This window comes from Spea bombifrons, chromosome 11 (genome assembly GCF_027358695.1).
Source record: "Spea bombifrons isolate aSpeBom1 chromosome 11, aSpeBom1.2.pri, whole genome shotgun sequence".
Taxonomy (NCBI): Eukaryota; Metazoa; Chordata; class Amphibia; order Anura; family Pelobatidae; genus Spea; species Spea bombifrons.
The window spans coordinates 32,932,398-32,954,816 of NC_071097.1; the positions used below are offsets into that span (position 1 = coordinate 32,932,398).

At 38.7% G+C, this 22,419-nt stretch overlaps 4 protein-coding genes across 4 annotated transcripts; 1 reads left to right on the forward strand and 3 right to left on the reverse strand.

The window, feature by feature from the left end:
* Window positions 1–370: 370 nt before the first annotated feature.
* LOC128468264 (olfactory receptor 1019-like) lies at window positions 371–1,306 on the forward strand. The gene has a single exon (XM_053449953.1). It carries the CDS (start codon window positions 371–373, stop codon window positions 1,304–1,306), a length of 936 nt encoding a protein of 311 aa, XP_053305928.1.
* Window positions 1,307–6,900: 5,594 nt separating this feature from the next.
* Window positions 6,901–7,869, reverse strand: LOC128468266 (olfactory receptor 1019-like). The gene has a single exon (XM_053449954.1). The coding sequence runs from the start codon at window positions 7,867–7,869 to the stop codon at window positions 6,925–6,927; it is 945 nt and encodes a 314-aa protein (XP_053305929.1). The 3' UTR covers window positions 6,901–6,924.
* Window positions 7,870–13,297: 5,428 nt separating this feature from the next.
* Window positions 13,298–14,177, reverse strand: LOC128468267 (olfactory receptor 1019-like). Its single transcript, XM_053449955.1, has one exon. It carries the CDS (start codon window positions 14,175–14,177, stop codon window positions 13,359–13,361), a length of 819 nt encoding a protein of 272 aa, XP_053305930.1. The 3' UTR covers window positions 13,298–13,358.
* A 5,953-nt stretch (window positions 14,178–20,130) lies between these two features.
* LOC128468268 (olfactory receptor 1019-like) lies at window positions 20,131–20,949 on the reverse strand. Its single transcript, XM_053449956.1, has one exon. It carries the CDS (start codon window positions 20,947–20,949, stop codon window positions 20,131–20,133), a length of 819 nt encoding a protein of 272 aa, XP_053305931.1.
* Window positions 20,950–22,419: the final 1,470 nt, after the last annotated feature.

The following is a 22,419-nucleotide window of genomic DNA, read 5'->3' on the forward strand; positions in this document are numbered from 1 at the left end:
GGGACTTTGATGACATCACATTCTAAATACATGGACATTAATATGAAGTTGGTCCCCCCTTTGCAGCTATAACGGCTTCCACTATTCTGGGAAGGCTTTCCACAAGATTTTGGAGAGTTTCTGTGGAAACTTTTGCCAATTCTTGGTATGTCATATTAGGAACCAGGCTTTCAGTTGGTCAGGTGTCCCAATACTTTTGTCCATATGGTGCGTATAGATATATAACAAATATCTTTATTTCTATCTCTCTCTCTATCTCTCTCTCTCTCTCTCTCTCTCTCTATCTCTCTCTCTTTCTATATATATATATATATATATATATATATATATATAAAATATATATTTGTATTTTAGAATATACTATATGAAAATGAAATCTGGAGGTAAGCAGAATGTAACAGAGTTTTCAATCCAAGGATTAACCAATGTCCCTGAGCTCCAGTTGACGATTTTCTTCATTTTTTTGTTCAGCTATGTCATCATTATCGTTGGGAATAAAACCATTTTTGTTGTTATACTGTGTGATCCTCATCTTCACACTCCTATGTATATTTTTTTAATGAACCTTTCACTTTTTGACATTGCTAATGTTTCAAACATTCTTCCAAATTTGTTAAATATTCTCCTTACAAAACATACGACCATTTCGTTTGCGGGATGTATAACTCAGATGTATCTTTTTTTAGCGCTGACTCTCAGTGAAATAGTTCTATTTGCAGCTATGGCATATGACCGGTACGTGGCGATCTGTCACCCGCTCCACTACTTTATACTGATGAGTTTAAAACACTGTGCTTTGTTAATCATTGCGTCATGGAGTTTTGGTTTTATTGACGCTGTGGGACATGCCGTCCAGATATCAAAGATGTCCTTTTGTGCTTCCCATGTAATAAACCACATTTTCTGTGATGTTGAAGCGTTAATGAAGCTCTCCTGCAGCGGCACCTTCTTTGTAGAAATGCTAACCTTTGTTGAAGGGGCACTGGTTCCAGTTCCTGCATGCCTTCTCACATTAACCTCTTATATATTTATTATTTCCAGTATTCTAAAAATAAAATCAGCCGAAGGTCGACAGAAAGCGTTCTCTACCTGCTCCTCTCATCTGATCTGCATTTCTGTTTTTTATGGAACTATTTTGTTTTCATATATGAGACCCACCTCAAGTTATTCACCAAAGCAGGATAAGTTTTTTTCTCTCCTTTACATTGTCTTGGTCCCGATACTAAATCCTCTTATCTATACTCTGAAAAATCAGGAAGTTAAAAATGCTTTAAAGAAACTTAAGGAGAAACTGGTTTGTGCATGAAAACATCAATGACTGCCAACAAGCAAATGCATACAGCAAACATAGTATCTAAGAATCAACCTATTTGTACACAATTTGTGAAGTTGGCATAAATAATTTACTACGTCTGGGTTGTGTAGTTCATTTTTATGGTTTGTACGGCAACATGCATATTTTTAATAGAACATCTAAAAATTTTTGCAGTACCAAATGTTTTGATTCCATTATGTGTAATGTATTTAATTTATTAGGGCCTTTTAACACTTTTGCTTTCTGGCATTTTAATACAAGTAATGTGATAAAAAGAATGTTTTATAGTTATTTATATGGCAAATAGTGTGACTCGGGTGTGTATAAGGGGTGCGTGTGGGTACAAGAGCTCGTCCGCGAGATAAACTATATGGGGCTGCTCTCCAAATGTTTCCACGGCTGCTTTTCATTCCCAGTCCGGCCCTGGATAGGAGCACCCATTAGAGCGCTGCCCCTCCTGCCGCTCTGTCTTTAGCCCAGCGTTACGTGCCGTGACGACGTGATTGGTGGAGGCTGAGCGCGGGGGGGGGAGTAATGTTTAATTTCATGACGTCACTTCGCCCAGCGCTCTGGAGTCTGCCAGCATCCCCAGATGCCTTATGTCCCTACTCCTGCCTGCATTGATAAAAGTAAACTAAGGTAGGTGCACATTATGTTTCTGTGACAGGAAATATTGGGGGGGAAGCAAGGTAGGTGCACATTATGTTTCTGTGACAGGAAATATTGGGGGGGTAGGTGCACATTATGTTTCTGTGACAGGAAATATTGGGGGGTAGGTGCACATTATGTTTCTGTGACAGGAAATATTGGGGGGAAGGAAGGTGCACATTATGTTTCTGTGACAGGAAGTATTGGGGGAAGGAAGGTAGGTGCACATTATGTTTCTGTGACAGGAAGTATTGGGAGGTAGGTGCACATTATGTCTTTGTGACAGGAAATATTGGGGGGGTAGGTGCACATTATGTTTCTGTGACAGGAAATATTGGGGGGGTAGGTGCACATTATGTTTCTGTGACAGGAAATATTGGGGGGGTAGGTGCACATTATGTTTCTGCGACAGGAAATATTGAGGGGTAGGTGCACATTATGTTTATGTGACAGGAAATAATGGGGGGTAGGTGCACATTATGTTTCTGTGACAGGAAATGTTGGGGGGAAGGAAGGTGCACATTATGTTTCTGTGACAGGAAGTATTGGGGGGAAGGAAGGTAGGTGCACATTATGTTTCTGTGACAGGAAGTATTGGGAGGTAGGTGCACATTATGTCTTTGTGACAGGAAATATTGGGGGGTAGGTGCACATTATGTTTCTGTGACAGGAAATATTGGGGGATAGGTGCACATTATGTTTCTGTGACAGGAAATATTAGGGGGGTAGGTGCACATTATGTTTCTGCGACAGGAAATATTGAGGGGTAGGTGCACATTATGTTTATGTGACAGGAAATAATGGGAGGAGGGGAGGTAGGTGCACATTATGTTTCTGTGACAGGAAATATTGGGGGGTAGGTGCACATTATGTTTCTGTGACAGGAAATATTGGGGGGTAGGTGCACATTATGTTTCTGTGACAGGAAATAATGGGGGAGGGGAGGTAGGTGCACATTATGTTTCTGTGATAGGAAATATTGGGGGGTAGGTGCACATTATTTTTCTGTGACAGGAAATAATGGGAACAGGGGTGAGGTAGGTGCACATTATGTTTCTGTGACAGGAAATATTGGGGGGGGCACATTATGTTTCTGTGACAGGAAATATTGGGGGTAGGTGCACATTATGTTTCTCTGGCAGGAGATATTGGGGGTAGGTGCACATTATGTTTCTGTGACAGGAAATATGGGGGGGAGGTGCACATTATGTTTCTCTGGCAGGAAATTTTGGGGGTAGGTGCACATTATGTTTCTGTGACAGGAAATATTGGGGGGGTAGGTGCACATTATGTTTCTGTGACAGGAAATATTGGGGGATAGGTGCACATTATGTTTCTGTGACAGGAAATATTTATTTTGGGGGGGAGGTAGGTGCACATTATGTTTCCGTGACAGGAAATATTTTTTGGGGGGGTAGGTGCACATTATGTTTCTGTGACAGGAAATATTGGGGGGTAGGTGCACATTATGTGTCTGCGACAGGAAATATTGGGGGGTAGGTGCACATTATGTTTCTGTGACAGGAAATAATGGGGGGAGGGGAGGTAGGTGCACATTATGTTTCTGTGACAGGAAATATTGGGGGGTAGGTGCACATTATGTTTCTGTGACAGGAAATATTGGGGGAAGGTAGGTGCACATTATGTTTCTGTGACAGGAAATATTGGGGGAAAGGTAGGTGCACATTATGTTTCTGTGACAGGAAATAATGGGAGGAGGGGAGGTAGGTGGACATTATGTTTCTGTGACAGGAAATATTTATTTTGGGAGGGGAGGTAGGTGCACATTATGTTTTTGTGACAGGAAATATTGGGGGGTGCACATTATGTTTCTGTGACAGGAAATATTGGGGGGTAGGTGCACATTATGTTTCTGTGACAGGAAATATTGGGGGTAGATGCACATTATGTTTCTGTGACAGGAAATATGGGGGGAGGTGCACATTATGTTTCTGTGACAGGAAATATTGGAGGAAGGGAAGGTAGGTGCACATTATGTTTCTGTGACAGGAAATATTTTTTTTGGGGGGGTAGGTGCACATTATGTTTCTGTGGCAGGAAATATTGGGGGGTAGGTGCACATTATGTTTCTGTGGCAGGAAATATTGGGGGGTGCACATTATGTTTCTGTGACAGGAAATATTGGGGGTAGGTGCACATTATGTTTCTGTGACAGGAAATATGGGGGGGAGGTGCACATTATGTTTCTGTGACAGGAAATATTGGGGGAAGGGAAGGTAGGTGCACATTATGTTTCTGTGACAGGAAATATTTTTTTTGGGGGGTAGGTGCACATTATGTTTCTGTATCAGGAAATATTGGGGGGTAGGTGCACATTATGTTTCTGTTTCAGGAAATATTGGGGGGTAGGTGCACATTATGTTTCTGTGACAGGAAATATTGGGGGGTAGGTGCACATTATGTTTCTGTGGCAGGAAATATTGGGGGTAGGTGCACATTATGTTTCTGTGACAGGAAATATTGGGGGGGTAGGTGCACATTATGTTTCTGTGACAGGCAATATTGGGGGGTGCACATTATGTTTCTGTGACAGGAAATATTGGGGGGTAGGTGCACATTATGTTTCTGCGACAGGAAATATTGGGGGGTAGGTGCACATTATTTTTATGTGACAGGAAATAATGGGGGGTAGGTGCACATTATGTTTCTGTGACAGGAAATATTGGGGGGTAGGTGCACATTATGTTTCTGTGACAGGAAATATTGGGGGGTGCACATTATGTTTCTGTGACAGGAAATATTGGGGGGTGCACATTATGTTTCTGTGACAGGAAATATTGGGGGGTGCACATTATGTTTCTGTGACAGGAAATATTGGGGGGTGCACATTATGTTTCTGTGACAGGAAAATGCCCGTATGAGGACACCAGCTTCTGTGGCAAGGTTTGTGAAGGTCCATAGAACATAATTAAATTGTCCACCACAGACCCCAGTAAATCTCCTACATGAGCAGTGTTGGTGCCTGTCCCTGATTTTCACTGATATGTGTTTTGCTTGAAAACACCTGCAACAAAGTGTCAGCTGAGAGCATGAGAGTTGAATGTACATTTATTAAAGATGCATCACTCCTCCCAGTATATATATAACTGTATTTTTTAGAAACACAAAGAGAACAAACAGGGGAACAGAGAACCCCCATTAAACCCAGAGGGAGGTTGCACAGAATAGTTGGGCAACTAAAGGCATAATAAAAAAAACAATAAAGTCCTATCTACTGTACCTACCTCTATGGTAGGGGTCCCTAAGGTAAGGGGTGAGATCCATCTAAGCAACCTTTGGGTGCCAGGACAAAGCCATCCATTTATCTTGGCCCTAATAAAAGGAGCCACTCGCATGCTTAAAAAAACTCCAAAACATATAATTGCATACATGCACTCTGGCAGCAGATTCTTCTCACACATGAGGTGTTATAAAAATTGGTATTTTGACAGAGCACAATGCATAATATTTTCTTGAAATGTTAGTTGAAAGAAATATTTGATTATTTGTATGAAAATATTTTGCTTTTTATGGATTAATTAGTCTGGAAAAAAATATAATTTTCATGAGTTACACTAGATATGAAAAAGGGAAATTATAGCCAGGAATTAGATCTTTTTACAAAAAAATCAAGCAGGGTTAATTTTTTCTCCTGTATGGAATCTGCTACAAATAAAAAACACTTGTATGCTATAACTCACAAACGATACATTCTGTATTAATTAATGTTTAGCCTGCTTTGAAGTTGATATAAGAGCTTGGAACTTTAAAGTTGGCAAGTTGTAGTCAATTCCAACTTGTCAAATGTTCTTAGCTACACTTGGTAAAATTCTCCATGCACCAAATATAATTAAAAAAACCCATAGGGTGGGATGGGGGTTTAAAAAGTACAATTGACCCCAGGCCAGGACTGGCCATCTGTCACACCGGGCTAATGCCCCATACATTGTACAGCAGCCTGCTGGATATTCCTGGCTGCACACGCTAAGTAGGCATAAGAATATAACATGCGGCTGCCAGGTCTGCGGCCTTAAAGTGTCAGGTCTGCCTTATCATTGCCAGTCCGGCCCTGATTAACCCTCTGAGGGAACGCAGACCCCACCTTTGCCTCCCATCTCATCTCCCACTCCATGCTCAGTAATTTATTCTGTGTGCCGTGGGGTGGGGGTTGTATAATAATAATCACAGAGGGCATGTCCCAACCCATGTCCTCCATCTTCTTCTAGTCTAATGCAGGGGTTAAAAAGGGGGATACATTGGTCGGGGGGAAGAGTTGCTAGGGGCTAGAGTTGCTAGAGTTGCTAGGGGCTATTAGGCATATCAGGAAGGCAGAGTGGCATATCAGGGAGTCAGAGTGGCATATAGGGGGTATAAGGCATATCTAGGGGCAGAGTGGCAAGCCGGGGGGTGGATGTGCATAACTGGGGGGCAGGTTGGTAAATATAAGGAAATAAAAACAGAAAAATGCATTTTCTCAATCATAGTTTTTATTAAATATGAAAAAAGTTGTTTACATGTCAATTAATATTTACTAGTAAAACTTTTTTCCAATAGGGTATTCTTATAGTCTTATAATTGAGCAAATAATTCAGTGATATAATAAGTGGAACTCTATTACAGAAAACATCATGTAATATCAACTAAAATGAAAATGGCTTTTCTATGTAAAAGACATTCGTCTTTTGTGTATATTCGTGTATATTTATGATTGTGTAACTAAAAGTGTCTACAGCATTGAATTTGAGTCATTTTAGTTAAACTGCTCTTTGTACCAAAATATAAACTAAAAAATAGCTGTATACATTAATCGAAACCTAGAAACATTCCAGTCTGATATTTACCCAATCCCGACCACCCACAAAAAAGGTAAATTAAATTGTTTTTGAACAGGTCTCATGTTTCTCATTACTTATTAAAACAATTGGAGCGTTGGCTTATTTGATGTAGGAGTATTACAAGCACTAAAGTGGCCTTAAGAACACCTTTTTATTCATTAGTTTCTTCAAAGCTTCTTTAACGTCGTGGTTTTTCAGTGTGTATATAACAGGATTAAGCATTGGGATCAAGACAACATATAGTAGAGAAAAAAATTTGTAATTTTTTAGAGAAAGGCTTGATGTGGGTCTCATGTACAAAGAAATTAACGTTACATAGAAGAGAGTAACACAGGTCAGATGGGAGGTGCAGGTAGAAAATGCCTTTTGTCGACCTTCTGAAGATTGTATTTTCAAAATAGAGGAAACAATAAATACATAAGAAAAGAAAGTGAGCAGGAATGCAGGGATGTCGATTATTGTCCCTTCTACATAGGTTAACATTTGTAACTTGAAGGTGTCACTGCAGGAGATCTTCAGCAATGGTGTAACGTCACAAAAAAAGTGATCAACAATATGTGATTTACAGAAGGACAGCCTGGACATAAGGACAGCATGTCCTGTGGGATCCAAGAAACCAATGGTCCATGAAGCAACCGCAAAGGCAACAGTGTGTCTTAAACTCATAAAGGTAAAATAATGGAGAGGGTGACAGATTGCCACATACCGGTCATAAGCCATGGCTGAAAGAATGAGAACTTCAGTAAGTGTTAGTGAAAGGAAAAAATACATCTGAGTTACACATTCCACTAAGGAAACAGTCTTAATCTGAGTTAGGAGGGTAGTTAAAACCTTAGGAAGAATATCTGAGGTGTTACCAATGTCGGTTAGCGAAAGATTAATCAATAAAATGTACATAGGAGTGTGAAGTTGAGAATCACTCAAAATAACCACAATAATTGTTATGTTCGACAATAAAACAGCAACATAGCTGAGCAGAAATAATAAAAAAATTGGGATTTGGTATTCAGGGATATCGACCAAGCCTTGGAGTGAAAATTCTGTCACATTCTGCTTATGCTCTGATTTCATTTTGATATAATGTTTTCTGTGGGTAGAATAGCATTTGTATTAAAATAAATGTACACAACACAGGGTGTATTATGTGCAAAGCTTCAGCTCTATTGTAAAAAGGAAGATCGTTTCAACTAGACCTGTGAACAGCAAGTAAAACCAATTCGGACAAAAGTTTAATTTCATTTTTGCCGCATTAATTTTCAGGGAATTAATTTCTTTCCTGGTGAAAATTCAGAGGCATTTTTTTTAGGAACGACATTTGGGGGCATTTCCATAGGGGACGTCCCTGACACCTCCTAGACTCAACTTTCACCTACAGCAGCATCATCTTAAGGTTAAGGAAGGGATCCACACTCGGTTTTGCACTGCAGGACCACCAGCAACAGCAGCGCTGCACCACACACACATACAGCAATCAATTTCCCCCCAAAATGGGTCAGTTTGATAAATTGATCCCTCGGAGTAAGGGAGGTGATATGGCAGCAACAGCAGTAGTAGCATGGAAGGGCACTGAGGCACAGGACAGGCACATCCAGCTGCAAGACTAGAGATATAACATTTCTGGAAATTTCAAAGCCATTGAAAAAACTTTTCCCTGCTTTTTTTCTGGAAAAATTGACATTTTCTGATTTTTTTTTTCTTTTTTAATGAAAATCATTTTGTTACACTGGGAACATGGAATGCAGTGTATAAAAAAGTATTATGCTTGAAATAAAAGTACAGCTTATTCAGTAAATAATAAACTAAATTTGCTTTTTAAAACTTAATTTTTTGTTACAAATGGAACAAGGTCTGTAAATGTTAAGAACATTTGATATAAATATGAGAACAGGATGTTGGTCTCACCATTTTACTGAGAGGACGAGAAGAAAAAACTATTTACTGGCCAGACTCTATAGGTAAACATTACACTGTGATGCGGGAGAATATTAATAGAAATCATTTAGATAAAGGTTATAAAGATAAACTATTTAACCTCTTTCCTGTCAATTGACTAACTCAGAGGACAGAAACAATCACCTTCTGTATACTGACATAATGCAGCCCGGCCACGTCTAAAACTAAATGGAAGCCTTTTTCATTGCAGCGCCCCTAGAGACAGAAATGCGTATTTTTTTAATTGTATTCCAGGATGTGCTTGCCTATAGGTGAGTCTGCAATGATTTGAGAATTAACATAAAGTCTCAAAAGTAAAATAACATATTTTCAATGCTCAATATTTTTTTCAATGTTTCCGAAAAAAAAAACAGCTTTGGAATAAAAGATAATTTCTTTTTTTTTTTATTTATTTTTTTTACAATTTTCCCACCTACTTTCCAGCAAGACTGAGCACCCATCCATATAAATAAAAAAATCCCCAGAGTAAAGAAGGGCATTGAGGCACAGGGCAGGTACCGGCAGACAGACACATTCAGCCCCAAGAAAAAAATGACCCCCAGAGTAAGGAAGATGAGAAAGGAGCAGCAGCAGTATAATAGGGCACTGGGCACGCAGATGCATCATAGGCACATGCAGCCTCTTGTAGCAGGACTAATTTTTCAAATATCATATATTATAATGCCTAGACTTTTCACCAATATTTATTTATCAATGAGAAGAATAATATATGATACACAATATTAGAGGTTTGGCTAATTACATATTAGCAGAGGGTAAGACTGATTGTCAATGCTCACCTACTATATTGCAAGTTAATTAACCCCTTCACAGAAAAGCTGTACATGTAGTTTTCTAAATACTGTTCTGTTTAAATAAACTCTAAACAGAACAGTATTTAGAAAACTACATGTACAGCTTTTCTGTGAAGGGGTTAATTAACTTGCAATATAGTAGGTGAGCATTGACAATCAGTCTTACCCTCTGCTAATATGTAACCTCCTACATGCAGTCTTTCCCTCTTAACCTCATCAAGGAGCGGCCAAAACGGCTGATAATGGTGTCAAAACGGTGTCAAATAATGGAACAAAACAAAAATTAAGATGGAATGAAATTTCTGTACTCTTGCAAATTCGTCTCTTCTCTCTGTTCTCTTTTTTTCCGAGATTTGCGCAAATTCACGAAATAGGCAAGTTTGTGCGAATCCAAATGCACAAGTTTAGTTTTAACATTTAGTCGTATCTTGTTAACATTGAGATACAACAGATAATAAAACATAGAGAGAAATGAATGGATAGATAACTGATTGCAAAAATCCTACTTAACAAAAAAATAAGATAATTTAAAGATTTAAAAATTTAAAAACATGGCAAAAATATATAATTTCACAAAATGAAATCAAATAAAGTAGATTGTGAGATCTTTCACTTAGCTCTACTAGGATTTTTTAAAATGTGTATTGTTTTTGATTATTGTTTATTTTAACTGTACACTGGGCTAGCAAATATAATGGTGATTTTACATTAAATAATATATACAATTTATTAGGGCTTGTCTTAGACATATTTTTTACTTCGCATTTATATACCCAATTATTATGTATTTACACAACACATTTTCTGCTTTGCCTTGCTTTGTTGCCTTGCTGTTTTATCTAAACTTTAGTGTACTTTTTAGGGCTGTACAACAGTGTGATGTACTTAGCAAGCGTTCCGAGCTCTGAAAGGGACATCAGGTCAGGTAAGAGGGGGACAAGGATTTTGGTCAAAATAGTGTGATTGATTTCTAATAAAGTAGCCCAAGGGCTGCCACCATTTCGGACCTGTCTCCCTAGAAAAAAATATGCCACTACCAGGTACCTCCAAATTTAGCCACCCCAGGCAGCTCCCTGCAATGCCTGGTGCTAAGACTGCACATTTGTTGTGATCCTTTTAAACTGTTCATCCCATATGTAATACTGTCATAGATATAGAAATCTGTCTATACCAAAACCAAATAATAACTGCCCACAGTGGAGAAAAACAACTTAAAGCAAAAAAGCCTTACTATTATGTCAAGATTGACTGATGAAAGATGAATGATTTGCTCCTACCTTGTCTCACTGCTGTGTTGCAGGTAAAAGTGTGAGAAGTGACAGTAACCTGAGGCTCTCTTATATTGTGTTACAGAGAAATCAAACACCCCAGGGAATGGAAAGCTTGGCAATGAAAATTGGGTGTGAGAGTTGGCAATGGAACAAGAAATAATACAACCTGTAATCTCTTAGTAATACGTAGAATTTTTCAAACACTGCACAATACTGTATACAGCTTTAAAAACATATCGATGATACAGAATTCAAATCAGGACCAGCCGGAGGAGAGGGGTGCAGAGTGGCCGCACATGAAAAAATTGTCAGCAACCACTCTGCCCCTTTGTCTTCTCTGGTCCCTACCGCCACTTGCCTCGGCGCTGTCTTGACTGCGGTGATTGGAGCACGAGGCCACGGTTGGGGTGCCGGCGCATCATGATGAGCGCCGGAATATGATGTCATATCCCGACGCTCAGCAGTAAAGCTGTGTGTGCCACGGCAGGGCAGCGAGACACAGGTCTTGGGCTCCCACCACAGGACTTCAACAGGGTAACTGAACTATATAGAGGGGGGTAGATAGTGAGAAGGGAGAGAATAGGTAGATGGTGAGAAGTGGGGAGAAGGAGTAGATAGTAAGAAGAGGGGGAGAGGAAGTAGATTGTGAGAAGGGGTGGAGAGGGGGTTGTTAGTGAGAGGGGGAAGAGATGAGATACATAGTGAGTAGGGAGGGAGAGGGGGTAGATAATGAGTAGGGGGAGAGGAGGTAGATAGTGAAAAGGGCACAAGAGGGAGTAGATAGTGAGAAGAGGAGGAGAGTGGGTAGATAGTGGGTAGGGGAGGAGAGGGGGTAGATAGTGATAAGGGGGAAGCAATTGTGAGAAAGAAGGAAGAGGGGGTAGATACAGGGAGTAGATAGTAAGAAGGGGAAGATGGGGTAGATAGTGATAAGGGGGAAGAGATCACGAGAAAGGGGGGTAGTAAGACTACTAAAATAAATAAAGAGTGAAAATTAATGTGTGGATGAATTGTGTGAATTAGTGAGAGAATGAATTAATGTGTGGATGAATTGTGTAAATGAGTGAGGGAATTAATTCATGTCTGGATGAATTGTGTGAATGAGTGATATAATGAATGCTTGAAAGAATGGTGATTAGTGCATTAATGAATAGTGTAAATGATTTGTGTGAATGAGTAAAGAATGAATAATTGTGTTAATGAATTGTGTAAATGAAAGAATGAATAAGTGAATGACTGTATAAATGTTTTGTGTGTATCATGGGGAAAGGCAATGATGGCACAAGCAGGGTGTTTGAGCTTTGGGGTCCAAGATGGCACAGACAGGGTGTTTATGGGACTGTCAGGGTCCTACCTCAGACTCCGGTCGTCTGCTGGGGTCCCCGTCCGGTAGGGGGATCATCGGGTGTCCACAGCTTGGTCCGTGTACCACGCGGCCCTAGTACACGCACCCGCGAACCTCGCGGTCACTGACTGCTCAGGCCTATGTTAGGCCGCATCCACGGCCGCACAGGAGGAACGCCACACGTGGAGTCCTGTGCCCCGATGACGTAGGAGGACAGCTAGGGGCGGGACAAGCAGTGACCGACAGGCAAACAGTAATAATAAAAGTATGAAAGTGTACATTGGAGGTCTTCTCTGACTCGATGTCCTACAGTTGAGTGCCACAAGGTAAGGTGAGCATGTGGTCATGCCTCTGTCACCACTCACCTATGTTTGAGCCCTGCCCACTCCCACCTCTTCCCAAAAACCTTCCCAACACTGAAATATTAGGGGGTATAATGCAGTGTTTGCAGACATGAAAGCAAGTCTGTCATAACTTATATGAAAATTTCAGGGACAGCACATTTATGATCATGGTAGACTGGCTGTCCTACATGTTTGGCAGGTGTTCTTTCCTTTTAAAGGAAATGTTGCTTGATGTACTCAAGGATCACTTGACCACTTGGGGGCACCTGTACTTCTGTATGCTTATCTCTGCTTCTAGAAGCACGTGTAACATCAGATCTGGAATGCGACCTCTGGTCTTGCCCCATGTGCCAAGATGTCTACTTACAGCTCTGGTGCCGTTCATGGTGCCATTTTGTGCTCTGCTTAATCCTGCTGCAGCTGGCAGTTAAAGTAGCCATGGTCTGGAACAAGGACAACCTTTGAGGTGTGAGACCCGTGGAACTGCACAGGACACAACATCCCAGAGGGCACTTTCTCTGCAGCTCTGCTGAAGGCACTGGCTGTGAAGATAGAAAGATCTTCCCTCACTAGCCCTCTTTCTAGGGGCTTAACTAGAAATCACAGGGCCTGGCACAAAAATTGGCCTGGGCCCCCAAACAGCTGTGATACATTTGGTACTGCTCCATCTCACATTACCAGCTTAACATGTTTAGTAATACAAAAAAGAAGAAAGGCACTCTGAATTTGCTTCCAATTAAAAGGTATTTATTTTGGCATTTACTCATAAGTATATCTTACTCATATACTCTACTTCCCCTTAATAAGTTCATGTATATTTATGTGTGTGTATCTAAAAGTCTCATTATAAACACTAATGTGCCCTTAAGAACACCATTTTATTCATCAGTTTCTTCAAAGCTTCTTTAACGTCGTGGTTTTTCAGTGTGTATATAACAGGATTAAGCATTGGGATCAAGACAACATATATTAGAGAAAAAAATTTGTTATTTTTTAGAGAAAGGCTTGATGTGGGTCTCATGTACAAAGAAATTAACGTTACATAGAAGAGAGTAACACAGGTCAGATGGGAGGTGCAGGTAGAAAATGCTTTTTGTCGACCTTCTGAAGATTGTATTTTCAAAATAGAGGAAACAATAAATACATAGGAAAAGAAAGTGAGCAGGAATGCAGGGATGTCGATTGTTGTCCCTACTACATAGGTTAATATGTCTATCTTGAAGGTGTCACTACAAGAGAGCTTCAGCAATGGTGTAACGTCACAAAAAAAATGATCAATAATATGTGATTTACAGAAGGAAAGTTTGGACATAAGGACAGCATGTCCTATGGGATCCAAGAAACCAATGGTCCATGAAGCAACTGCAAAGGCAACAGTGTGTCTTAAACTCATAAAGATAAAATAATGGAGAGGGTGACAGATTGCCACATATCGGTCATAAGCCATGGCTGAAATAATGAGAACTTCAGTAAGTGTTAGAGAGAAAAAAATATACATCTGAGTTATACATTCCACTAAGTGAACAGTCTTAATCTGAGTTAGGAGGGTATTTAAAACCTTTGGAAGAATACCCGAAGTGTTACCAATGTCTGTTAGTGAAAGGTTTAACAATAAAATGTACATAGGAGTGTGAAGTTGAGAATCATTTAAAATAACCACAATAATAGCCATGTTTGCCAATAAAACAGCAACATAGCTGAGCAGAAATAATAAAAATATTGGGATTTGGTATTCAGGGATATCGACCAAGCCTTGGACTGAAAATTCTGTCACATTCTGCGTATATTCTGATTTCATTTCGATACAATGTTTTCTGTGGGTAGAATAGCATTTGTATTAAAATAAACATACACAACACAAGATGTATTATGTGCAAAGCTTCAGCTCTATAGTAAAATGAAGATAGTTTCAACTAGACCTGTGGACGGCAAGAAAAAACAATTCGGAGAAAATTTTAATTTCATTTTTGCCGCATTCATTTTCAGGGAATGAATTTCGTTTCCTGGCTGTTTTCATTCAGGAACGACATTTGGGGAGCATTTCCAAAGGCGCCGTCCCTGACACCTCCTAGACTCACCTTTCACCTACAGCAGCACCCTTTCAAGGTTAAGGAAGGGATCCACACTCGGTTTTGTACTGCAGGACCACCAGCAACAGCAGCAGCAGCAGTACTGCACCACACACACATACAGCAGCAATCAATTTCTCCAAAGATTGGGTCAGTTTGATTAATTGATCCCTTGAAGTAAGGGAGGTGATATGGCAGCAACAGCAGTAGTAGCAGGGTACTGGGAGTAGGCTGATGCTGGCACATATCCAGCCCCACCGTACAGGACACTGATTTTTCTCAAAACTGGAAAAATATATATCCTTCAGAGTAAGGAAGGATATTGAGCTGCAGCATCAGAGGCAGAGCAGAGCAGGTACTGGCAGACATACTGAACCCCCCATCCCCCGCCCATATTATGGAAATTTTCTGAACATTTTTAAAAAATGCAGAGTGCAGTAGTTTTACAAATTGAAAATAATTTTGTTACACTGGGAACATGGAATGCAGTGTATATAAAAATATTATGCTTGAAATAAAAGTATAGCTTATTCAGTAAATAATAAACTAAATTTTATTTTTTGTTACAAATGGCACAAGGTCTCTATATGTTAAGAAAATTTCATATATATATTAGAACAGGATGTTGGTCTCACCATTTTACTGAGGGGACGAGAAGAAATAACAATTTACTGGCCAGACTCTATAGGTAAATGTTACTAGAAATCACTTAGATTAAGGTTAGAAAGATAAACTAATTTTTCAGACGAATTTAACCTCTTTCCTGTCAATTGACAAAATCAACTTCTGTATACCGACATAATGCAGCCCGGCCATGTTTAAAAATAAATGGAAGCCTTTTTCATTGCAGCGCCCCTAGAGACAGAAATGCGTATTGCTCTTATTTGAGATTTGCATTCTCACTATTTGAATTGTATTCCAGGATGTGCTTGTCTTCAGGTGAACGTGCAATGATTTCAGAATTTACATAAAGTCTCAGAAGTCTTTCTTGAAGGTCCTTGTGCTATATAGTTTTAATACCATGTCATAAACATATTATTTATCATTGTAAAATTACAAATTCCATGGTGCATACTTTTTTTTTTTTTTTTTTTACAATTTTTCCATTTATTTTCCAGGTGTTGCCATCTCTATGCAAGATTGATCCCCCATCCATATAAAAAAAAAAAAAAAAAAAGGATCCCCCAGAGTAAAGAAGGGCATTGAGGCACTGTCAGACAGACACATTCAGCCACAAGACTGACCCCCCCCATATTAGAAAAAAAAAGAGGGCACTGGGCACGCAGACACTGGCACATCATAGGCAAATTGCAGCAGGACTAATTTTTCACAATATTATATATGATATAGTATAATGCCTAGATTTGTCACCAATATTTATTTATCAATGAGAAGAAAAATATATGATATGATAGAAAGATAATAAAAAAATTAACTCTACACAAATTAGAGCTTTGGCTAGTACAGTAGTGTAAATACGCAACTGTCTTAATTAAATAAACTTAACTAATAAACAGAACATTATTTAGAAAACAACTAAATTATCTATTAATTGTATGCATACATTACAGTGGTCACTACAGCTTCTCCAATCCACCCCACAACAGCAAACTTTCTGCACTAAAATAAACTTTATTAATTAACTTGCAGTATGGTAGGTGAGCAATGACCATCAGTCTCAGGCTTTGCTAACGCTCACACTCCAACTCTCATTGTCATTGATATGTACCCTCCTACACGCAGTCTTTCTTCCTTTACCTCATCAAGGAGCCCCAAAACGGCTAATGGTGTCAAAACAGCTTGTAATGGTGGTGGCTACATGTGGCAACGACTGGATGAATCCTAACGAAACTTCTTTTTTCAATTCCTTTTAGTCAGTTTTGTCTCTTTTCTCTTCTCCCTGTTCTCTTTTTCAGAGATTTTGCAAATTAACGAAATAGGCAATTTTAGTTAAAAACAAGTTAGTACGAATCCGAATGCACAAGTCTAGTTTCAACATTAAGTCATATTTTATTAACATTGAGATATGACAGATCATAAAACATAGAGAAAAACAATAGACAATAAAACAGAGAAAATATAAATCAAATGAATGGATCGATAACTGATTGCAAAAAACCTACCAAGCAAAAAATAAGATAGTTTAAAAAATAAAAAGCATGGCAAAAATATATAATTTCACAAAATTAAATCAAATACAGTAGATCGTTCACTTAGCTCTACTAGGATTTTTTAAATGTGTATTGTCTTTGATTATCGTTTATTTTAACTGTACATTGAGCTAGCAAATATAATGGTGATTTTTACATTAAAGAATATATACAATTTATTAGGGCTTGTCTTAGACCTATTTTTTTTACTTCACATAAGAATTTTTATATACCAATTATTATGTATTTACACAATTTTATTTATGAGCACATTTTCTGCTTTGCCTTGCTTTGTTGCCTTGCTGTTTTATCTAAAATTTTGTGAGCTCTTTAGGGCTGTACAACAGCGTGATATACTCAGCAGGCGTTCCGAGCTCTGAAAGGGACACTAGGACAGGTAAGAGGGGCACAGGGATTTTGGTCAAAATAGTGTGATCGATGACTAGTAAAGTAGCCCAAGGACTGCCACCACTTCGGACCCGTCTTCCTAGAAAAAATATGCCTCTGAATAAATATATCCATGTTTACATGGGTTACACATTTGTTGTGATCCTTTTAAACTGTTCATCCCATATGTAATACTGTCATCGACATCCGTCTATACCAAAACGAAATAATAACTGCTCACAGTGGAGAAAAACAACTTCAAGCAAAAAAGCCTTTGTTTTATGTCAAGATTGACTGATGAAAGATGAATGATTTGCCCCTACCTTGTCTCACTACTGTGTTGCAGGTAAAAGTGTGAGAAGTGACAGTAACCTGAGGCTCTCTTATATTGTGTGACGGAGAAACCAAACACCCCAGGGAATGGAAAGCTTAACAATGAAAACTGGGTGTGAGAGTTGGAGATGGAACAAGAAATAATACAACCTGTAATCTCCTAGAATTTTTGAAACACTGCACAATATTGTATACAGCTTTAAAAACATACCGATGATACAAAATTAAAAAAGAATGTGATGCCCTACTAATCAGGGCCAGCCTTTGGGGTATGCGAGCTGTGCGGCCGCACAAGGCTCCATTGCAGCAGGGGCGGCCATCCCATCACCAAGGCCAGGGCCGTGCTGAGGCAGGTGCATAGCACCCAGGCGGCAGGGAGCGGAAGAGAGAGGGGCGCCATATGGTCACTCATGAAAACATTTTCAGCAACTGCTCGGTCCCCTTTGTGTCCTCTGCTCCCTACCGCCACCTTCCTCGGCGCTGCCCTGAATGCGGTGGTGGAAGCACGAGACCTTGGTCGTGGTGCCACTGCTTCATGATGGGCGCCGGAATGATAATGTCTGTATGAATTGTGTGAATGAGTGAGATAATGAATTAATGTGTGGATAAATTGTGTGAATGAGTGAGAGAATTTATGAATTAATGTGTGAATGAATTGTGTGAATGAGTGAGAGAATTAATGAATTAATGTGTGGATGAATTGCTTGAATTAATTGTGAGAATGATTGTGTGAATTAGTGAGTGACTGTAAAAGCGTATGTGTGTATTAGAGATGTAATATTAATAATAATTTATTTTTGGAAAGGCAAAGATAAAAGGATAAAAGGTGGCACAGGTAGTGTGTTTATAGGACAAAGATGGCACAGGGTGGGCTGTTTGGGGACAAAGATTGCAAATCCTATGTGTGTTATCTGGGTGCTGGTCAAGTTCTATGTGGATGCCAGGGCTGGCTTTGGGTGTGCAACCTGTGATCTATGCCTGGAATTTAGGGAGTTTTATCTATGCCTTTAATGCAGAGTTTCTGTGTGAGTTCCAATTGATCTACACCTGTGTTTTTTGTTTTATTGTGTTGATCTATATCTGCTATGCTATGTTTCCATACATTATTTATGTACACCTGCAAATACGGGGCTTGTTTGTGTTATTCAGTTAATGGATATCTGTGCTGAGTTTACATGTGATTTCCAGTTGATCTATAACTGCAATGCCGGGTTTGTGTGTTCTGTTGAGCTATACCCGCTATGCTATGTTTCCATACATTATATGTGTACATCTGCAAATACAGAGTTTTTATGTCGTATTCAGTTGATCTATACATGCACGAGCTGTTGACATGTGTTTATTTGATCTATACCTGAACTAAAGGTGAGGTATGGCTTAGTGAATGAGGGACAAAGGGACTCTGGGGATGAGTACAGGGGAGAGGACCTCTCAATGTCACAGTAGGGTCAGGAGGAGGGAAGACTGCAGTCAGTGTGGCAAATATTGTTTTTTTGGCGATAGCGGAGGGAGTGATTGCATTCTAGGACGTATGGGAGCAGGGCCCAAAGAAATGCCTCCCTGGGGTCCAATTTTTTTTAAATATTAAATATATTGGCAACAGTGTCTAATATATATATTTCTATATATTGGCAGCAGAGGCCAATATTAATATATATCGACAGGAGGGTCTAATATTAAAGAATGAAAAACAACTACCGGTTTAGCTGTTATTTTGAAATCATATTTCAATCACAGTCTTGACTTCAAAGAGATAAGTACATATTTTGTAGTTAAAAATGCATGTCTACCACATATCTCACACACACATATATATATATATACACACACACACACATATATATATATATAGTGTATATGCAGCGTTTTATAATTGGCCCCCCTTTCGTCCCTGCCCCCCCATGTGCCCCCCCTTAATATGAAAGCTGGAGACGCTACTGGTTTACATCTGTGGAGATGCGGAAAAAGATAGAAGATTTAAGATTGTAGATAGTAGAATGAAGAAAAGGGAGAAGATAAAAGATAGAAGAAGAAGAACATGCGGAAGCAGAAGTGGTAGGCAGAAGCAGAAATGGTCAGCAGAGAATATGAGAGAGCATGAAGGAGAATGACAGTGTGAGTTTGTGTGAGTGAATGTGGGCCCACATATTTCAGACAATAATTGGGAACTTTTTGCTTCATTTTCGTCCAATTCATGGGGGAGTCTGGCCTCTTAATTCAGTGATATAATGGAACTCATTACAAAATACAGCATGTAATATCAACTACAACGTAGATACCATTCTACAAAAATACATTCTGCAATGCACTCAACTAAGCTCTACCTCAAAACAAGCCCCATGTTTGGTCTACAGTGTACTCACCGGGTACTGCTCCATCTCACGTTACCAGCTTCACATGGTCAGTAATACAAAAAAAGAAGAAAGGCACTCCGGATTTGCTTCCAATTAAAAAGTATTTATTTTGGCATTTACTCATAAGTATACCTTACTCATAAACTCTACTTCCCCTTAATAGGTTCATGTATATTTATGATTGTGTATCTAAAAGTCTCTATAACATGTAATGAGTCATTTTAAACTGTTCTTTGTACCAAAGTATAAAGTAAAAAATAACTGTATATATCTTTATTAATCAATAATTAAGTTAACTGGAGTTGACTTATTTGACATGAGAATTGTAAACACTAATGTGCCCTTAAGAACACCGCTATATTCATAAGTTTCTTCAAAGCTTCTTTAACGTCGTGGTTTTTCAGTGTGTATATAACAGGATTAAGCATTGGGATCAAGACAACATATATTAGAGCAAAAAATTTGTTATTTTTTAGAGAAAGGCTTGATGTGGGTCTCATGTACAAAGAAATTAACGTTACATAGAAGAGAGAAACACAGGTCAGATGGGAGGTGCAGGTAGAAAATGCTTTTTGTCGACCTTCTGAAGATTGTATTTTCAAAATAGAGGAAACAATAAATACATAGGAAACAAAAGTGAGCAGGAATGCAGGGATGTCGATTATTGTCCCTACTACATAGGTTAATATTTCAATCTTGAAGGTGTCACTGCAAGAGAGCTTCAGCAATGGTGTAACGTCACAAAAAAAATGATCAATAAGATGCGATTTACAGAAGGAAAGTTTGGATATAAGGACAGCATGTCCTATGGGATCCAAGAAACCAATGGTCCATGAAGCAACTGCAAAGGCAACAGTGTGTCTTAAACTCATAAAGATAAAATAATGGAGGGGGTGACAAATTGCCACATATCGGTCATAAGCCATGGCTGAAAGAATGAGAACTTCAGTAAGTGTTAGACAGACAAATATATACATCTGAGTTACACATTCCACTAAGTGAACAGTCTTAATCTGAGTTAGGAGGGTATTTAAAACCTTTGGAAGAATATCTGAGGTGTTACCAATGTCGGTTAGCGAAAGATTAATCAATAAAATGTACATAGGAGTGTGAAGTTGAGAATCATTTAAAATAACCACAATAATAGCCATGTTCGCCAATAAAACAACAACATAGCTGAGCAGAAATAATAAAAATATTGGGATTTGGTATTCGGGGATATCGGTCAAGCCTTGGATTGAAAATTCTGTCACATTCTGCGTATATTCTGATTTCATTTGGATACAATGTTTTCTGTGGGTAGAACAGCATTTGTATTAAAATAAACATACACAACACAAGATGTATTATGTGCAAAGCTTCCGCTCTATAGTAAAAAGAAGATAAATGAAATAGACATGTGAAACCAATTCGGACAAAATGTTAATTTAATTTTTGCCGAATCAACTTCTGTATACCGACATAATGCAGCTCGGCCATGTTTAAAAATAAATGGAAGCCTTTTTCATTGCAGCGCCCCTAGAGACAGAAATGCGTATTGCTCTTATTTGAGATTTGCATTCTCACTATTTGAATTGTATTCCAGGATGTGCTTGTCTTCAGGTGAACGTGCAATGATTTGAGAATTTACATAAAGTCTCAGAAGTTTTTCTTTATGGTCTTTGTGCTATATAGTTTTAATACCATGTCATAAACATATTATTTATCATTGTAAAATAACAAATTCCATGCTCCATACTTTTTTTTTTTTTTTTTACAATTTTTCCATTTATTTTCCAGGCGTTCCCATCTCTACGCAAGACTGACTCCCCCCCCCATATTAGAAAAAAAATAAGAATTAAGGAAGATGAGAAAGGAGCAGCAGCAGTATAGTAGGGCACTGGGCTCGCAGACACTGGCACATCATAGGCACTAATTTTTCACAATATTATATATGATATAGTATAATGCCTAGATTTGTCACCAATATTTATTTATCAATGCGAAGAATAATATATAATATGATAGAAAGATAATAAAAAATGTAACTCTTCACAAATTAGAGCTTTGGCTAGTACAGTAGTGTAAATACGCAACTGTCTTAATTAAATAAATTTAACTAATAAACAGAACATTATTTAGAAAACAACTAAATTATCTATTAATTGTATGCATACACTACAGCGGTCACTACAGCTTCTCCAATCCACCCCACAACAGCAAACTTTCTGCACTAAAATAAACTTTATAAATTAACTTGCAGTATGGTAGGTGAGCAATGACCATCAGTCTCACGCTTTGCTAACGCTCACACTCCAACTCTCATTGTCATTGATATGTACCCTCCTACACGCAGTCTTTCTCCCTTTACCTCATCAAGGAGCCCCAAAACGGCTTATAATGATGTCAAAACGGCTTGTAATGGTGGTGGCTACATGTGGCAACGACTGGATGAATCCTAACGAAATTTCTTTTTGCAATTCCTTTTAGTCAGTTTTGTCTCTTTTCTCTTCTCCCTGTTCTCTTTTTCAGAGATTTTGCAAATTAACGAAATAGGCAATTTTAGTTAAAAACAAGTTAGTACGAATCCGAATGCACAAGTCTAGTTTCAACATTAAGTCATATCTTATTAACATTGAGAT

Excerpts from the sequence above, each read along its gene's own strand:
- LOC128468264 (XM_053449953.1), top strand. The coding sequence starts at position 371 with ATGAAATCTGGAGGTAAGCAGAATGTAACAGAGTTTTCAATCCAAGGA.
- LOC128468266 (XM_053449954.1), bottom strand. The coding sequence starts at position 7,869 with ATGAAATCAGAGCATAAGCAGAATGTGACAGAATTTTCACTCCAAGGC.
- LOC128468267 (XM_053449955.1), bottom strand. The coding sequence starts at position 14,177 with ATGGCTATTATTGTGGTTATTTTAAATGATTCTCAACTTCACACTCCT.
- LOC128468268 (XM_053449956.1), bottom strand. The coding sequence starts at position 20,949 with ATGGCTATTATTGTGGTTATTTTAAATGATTCTCAACTTCACACTCCT.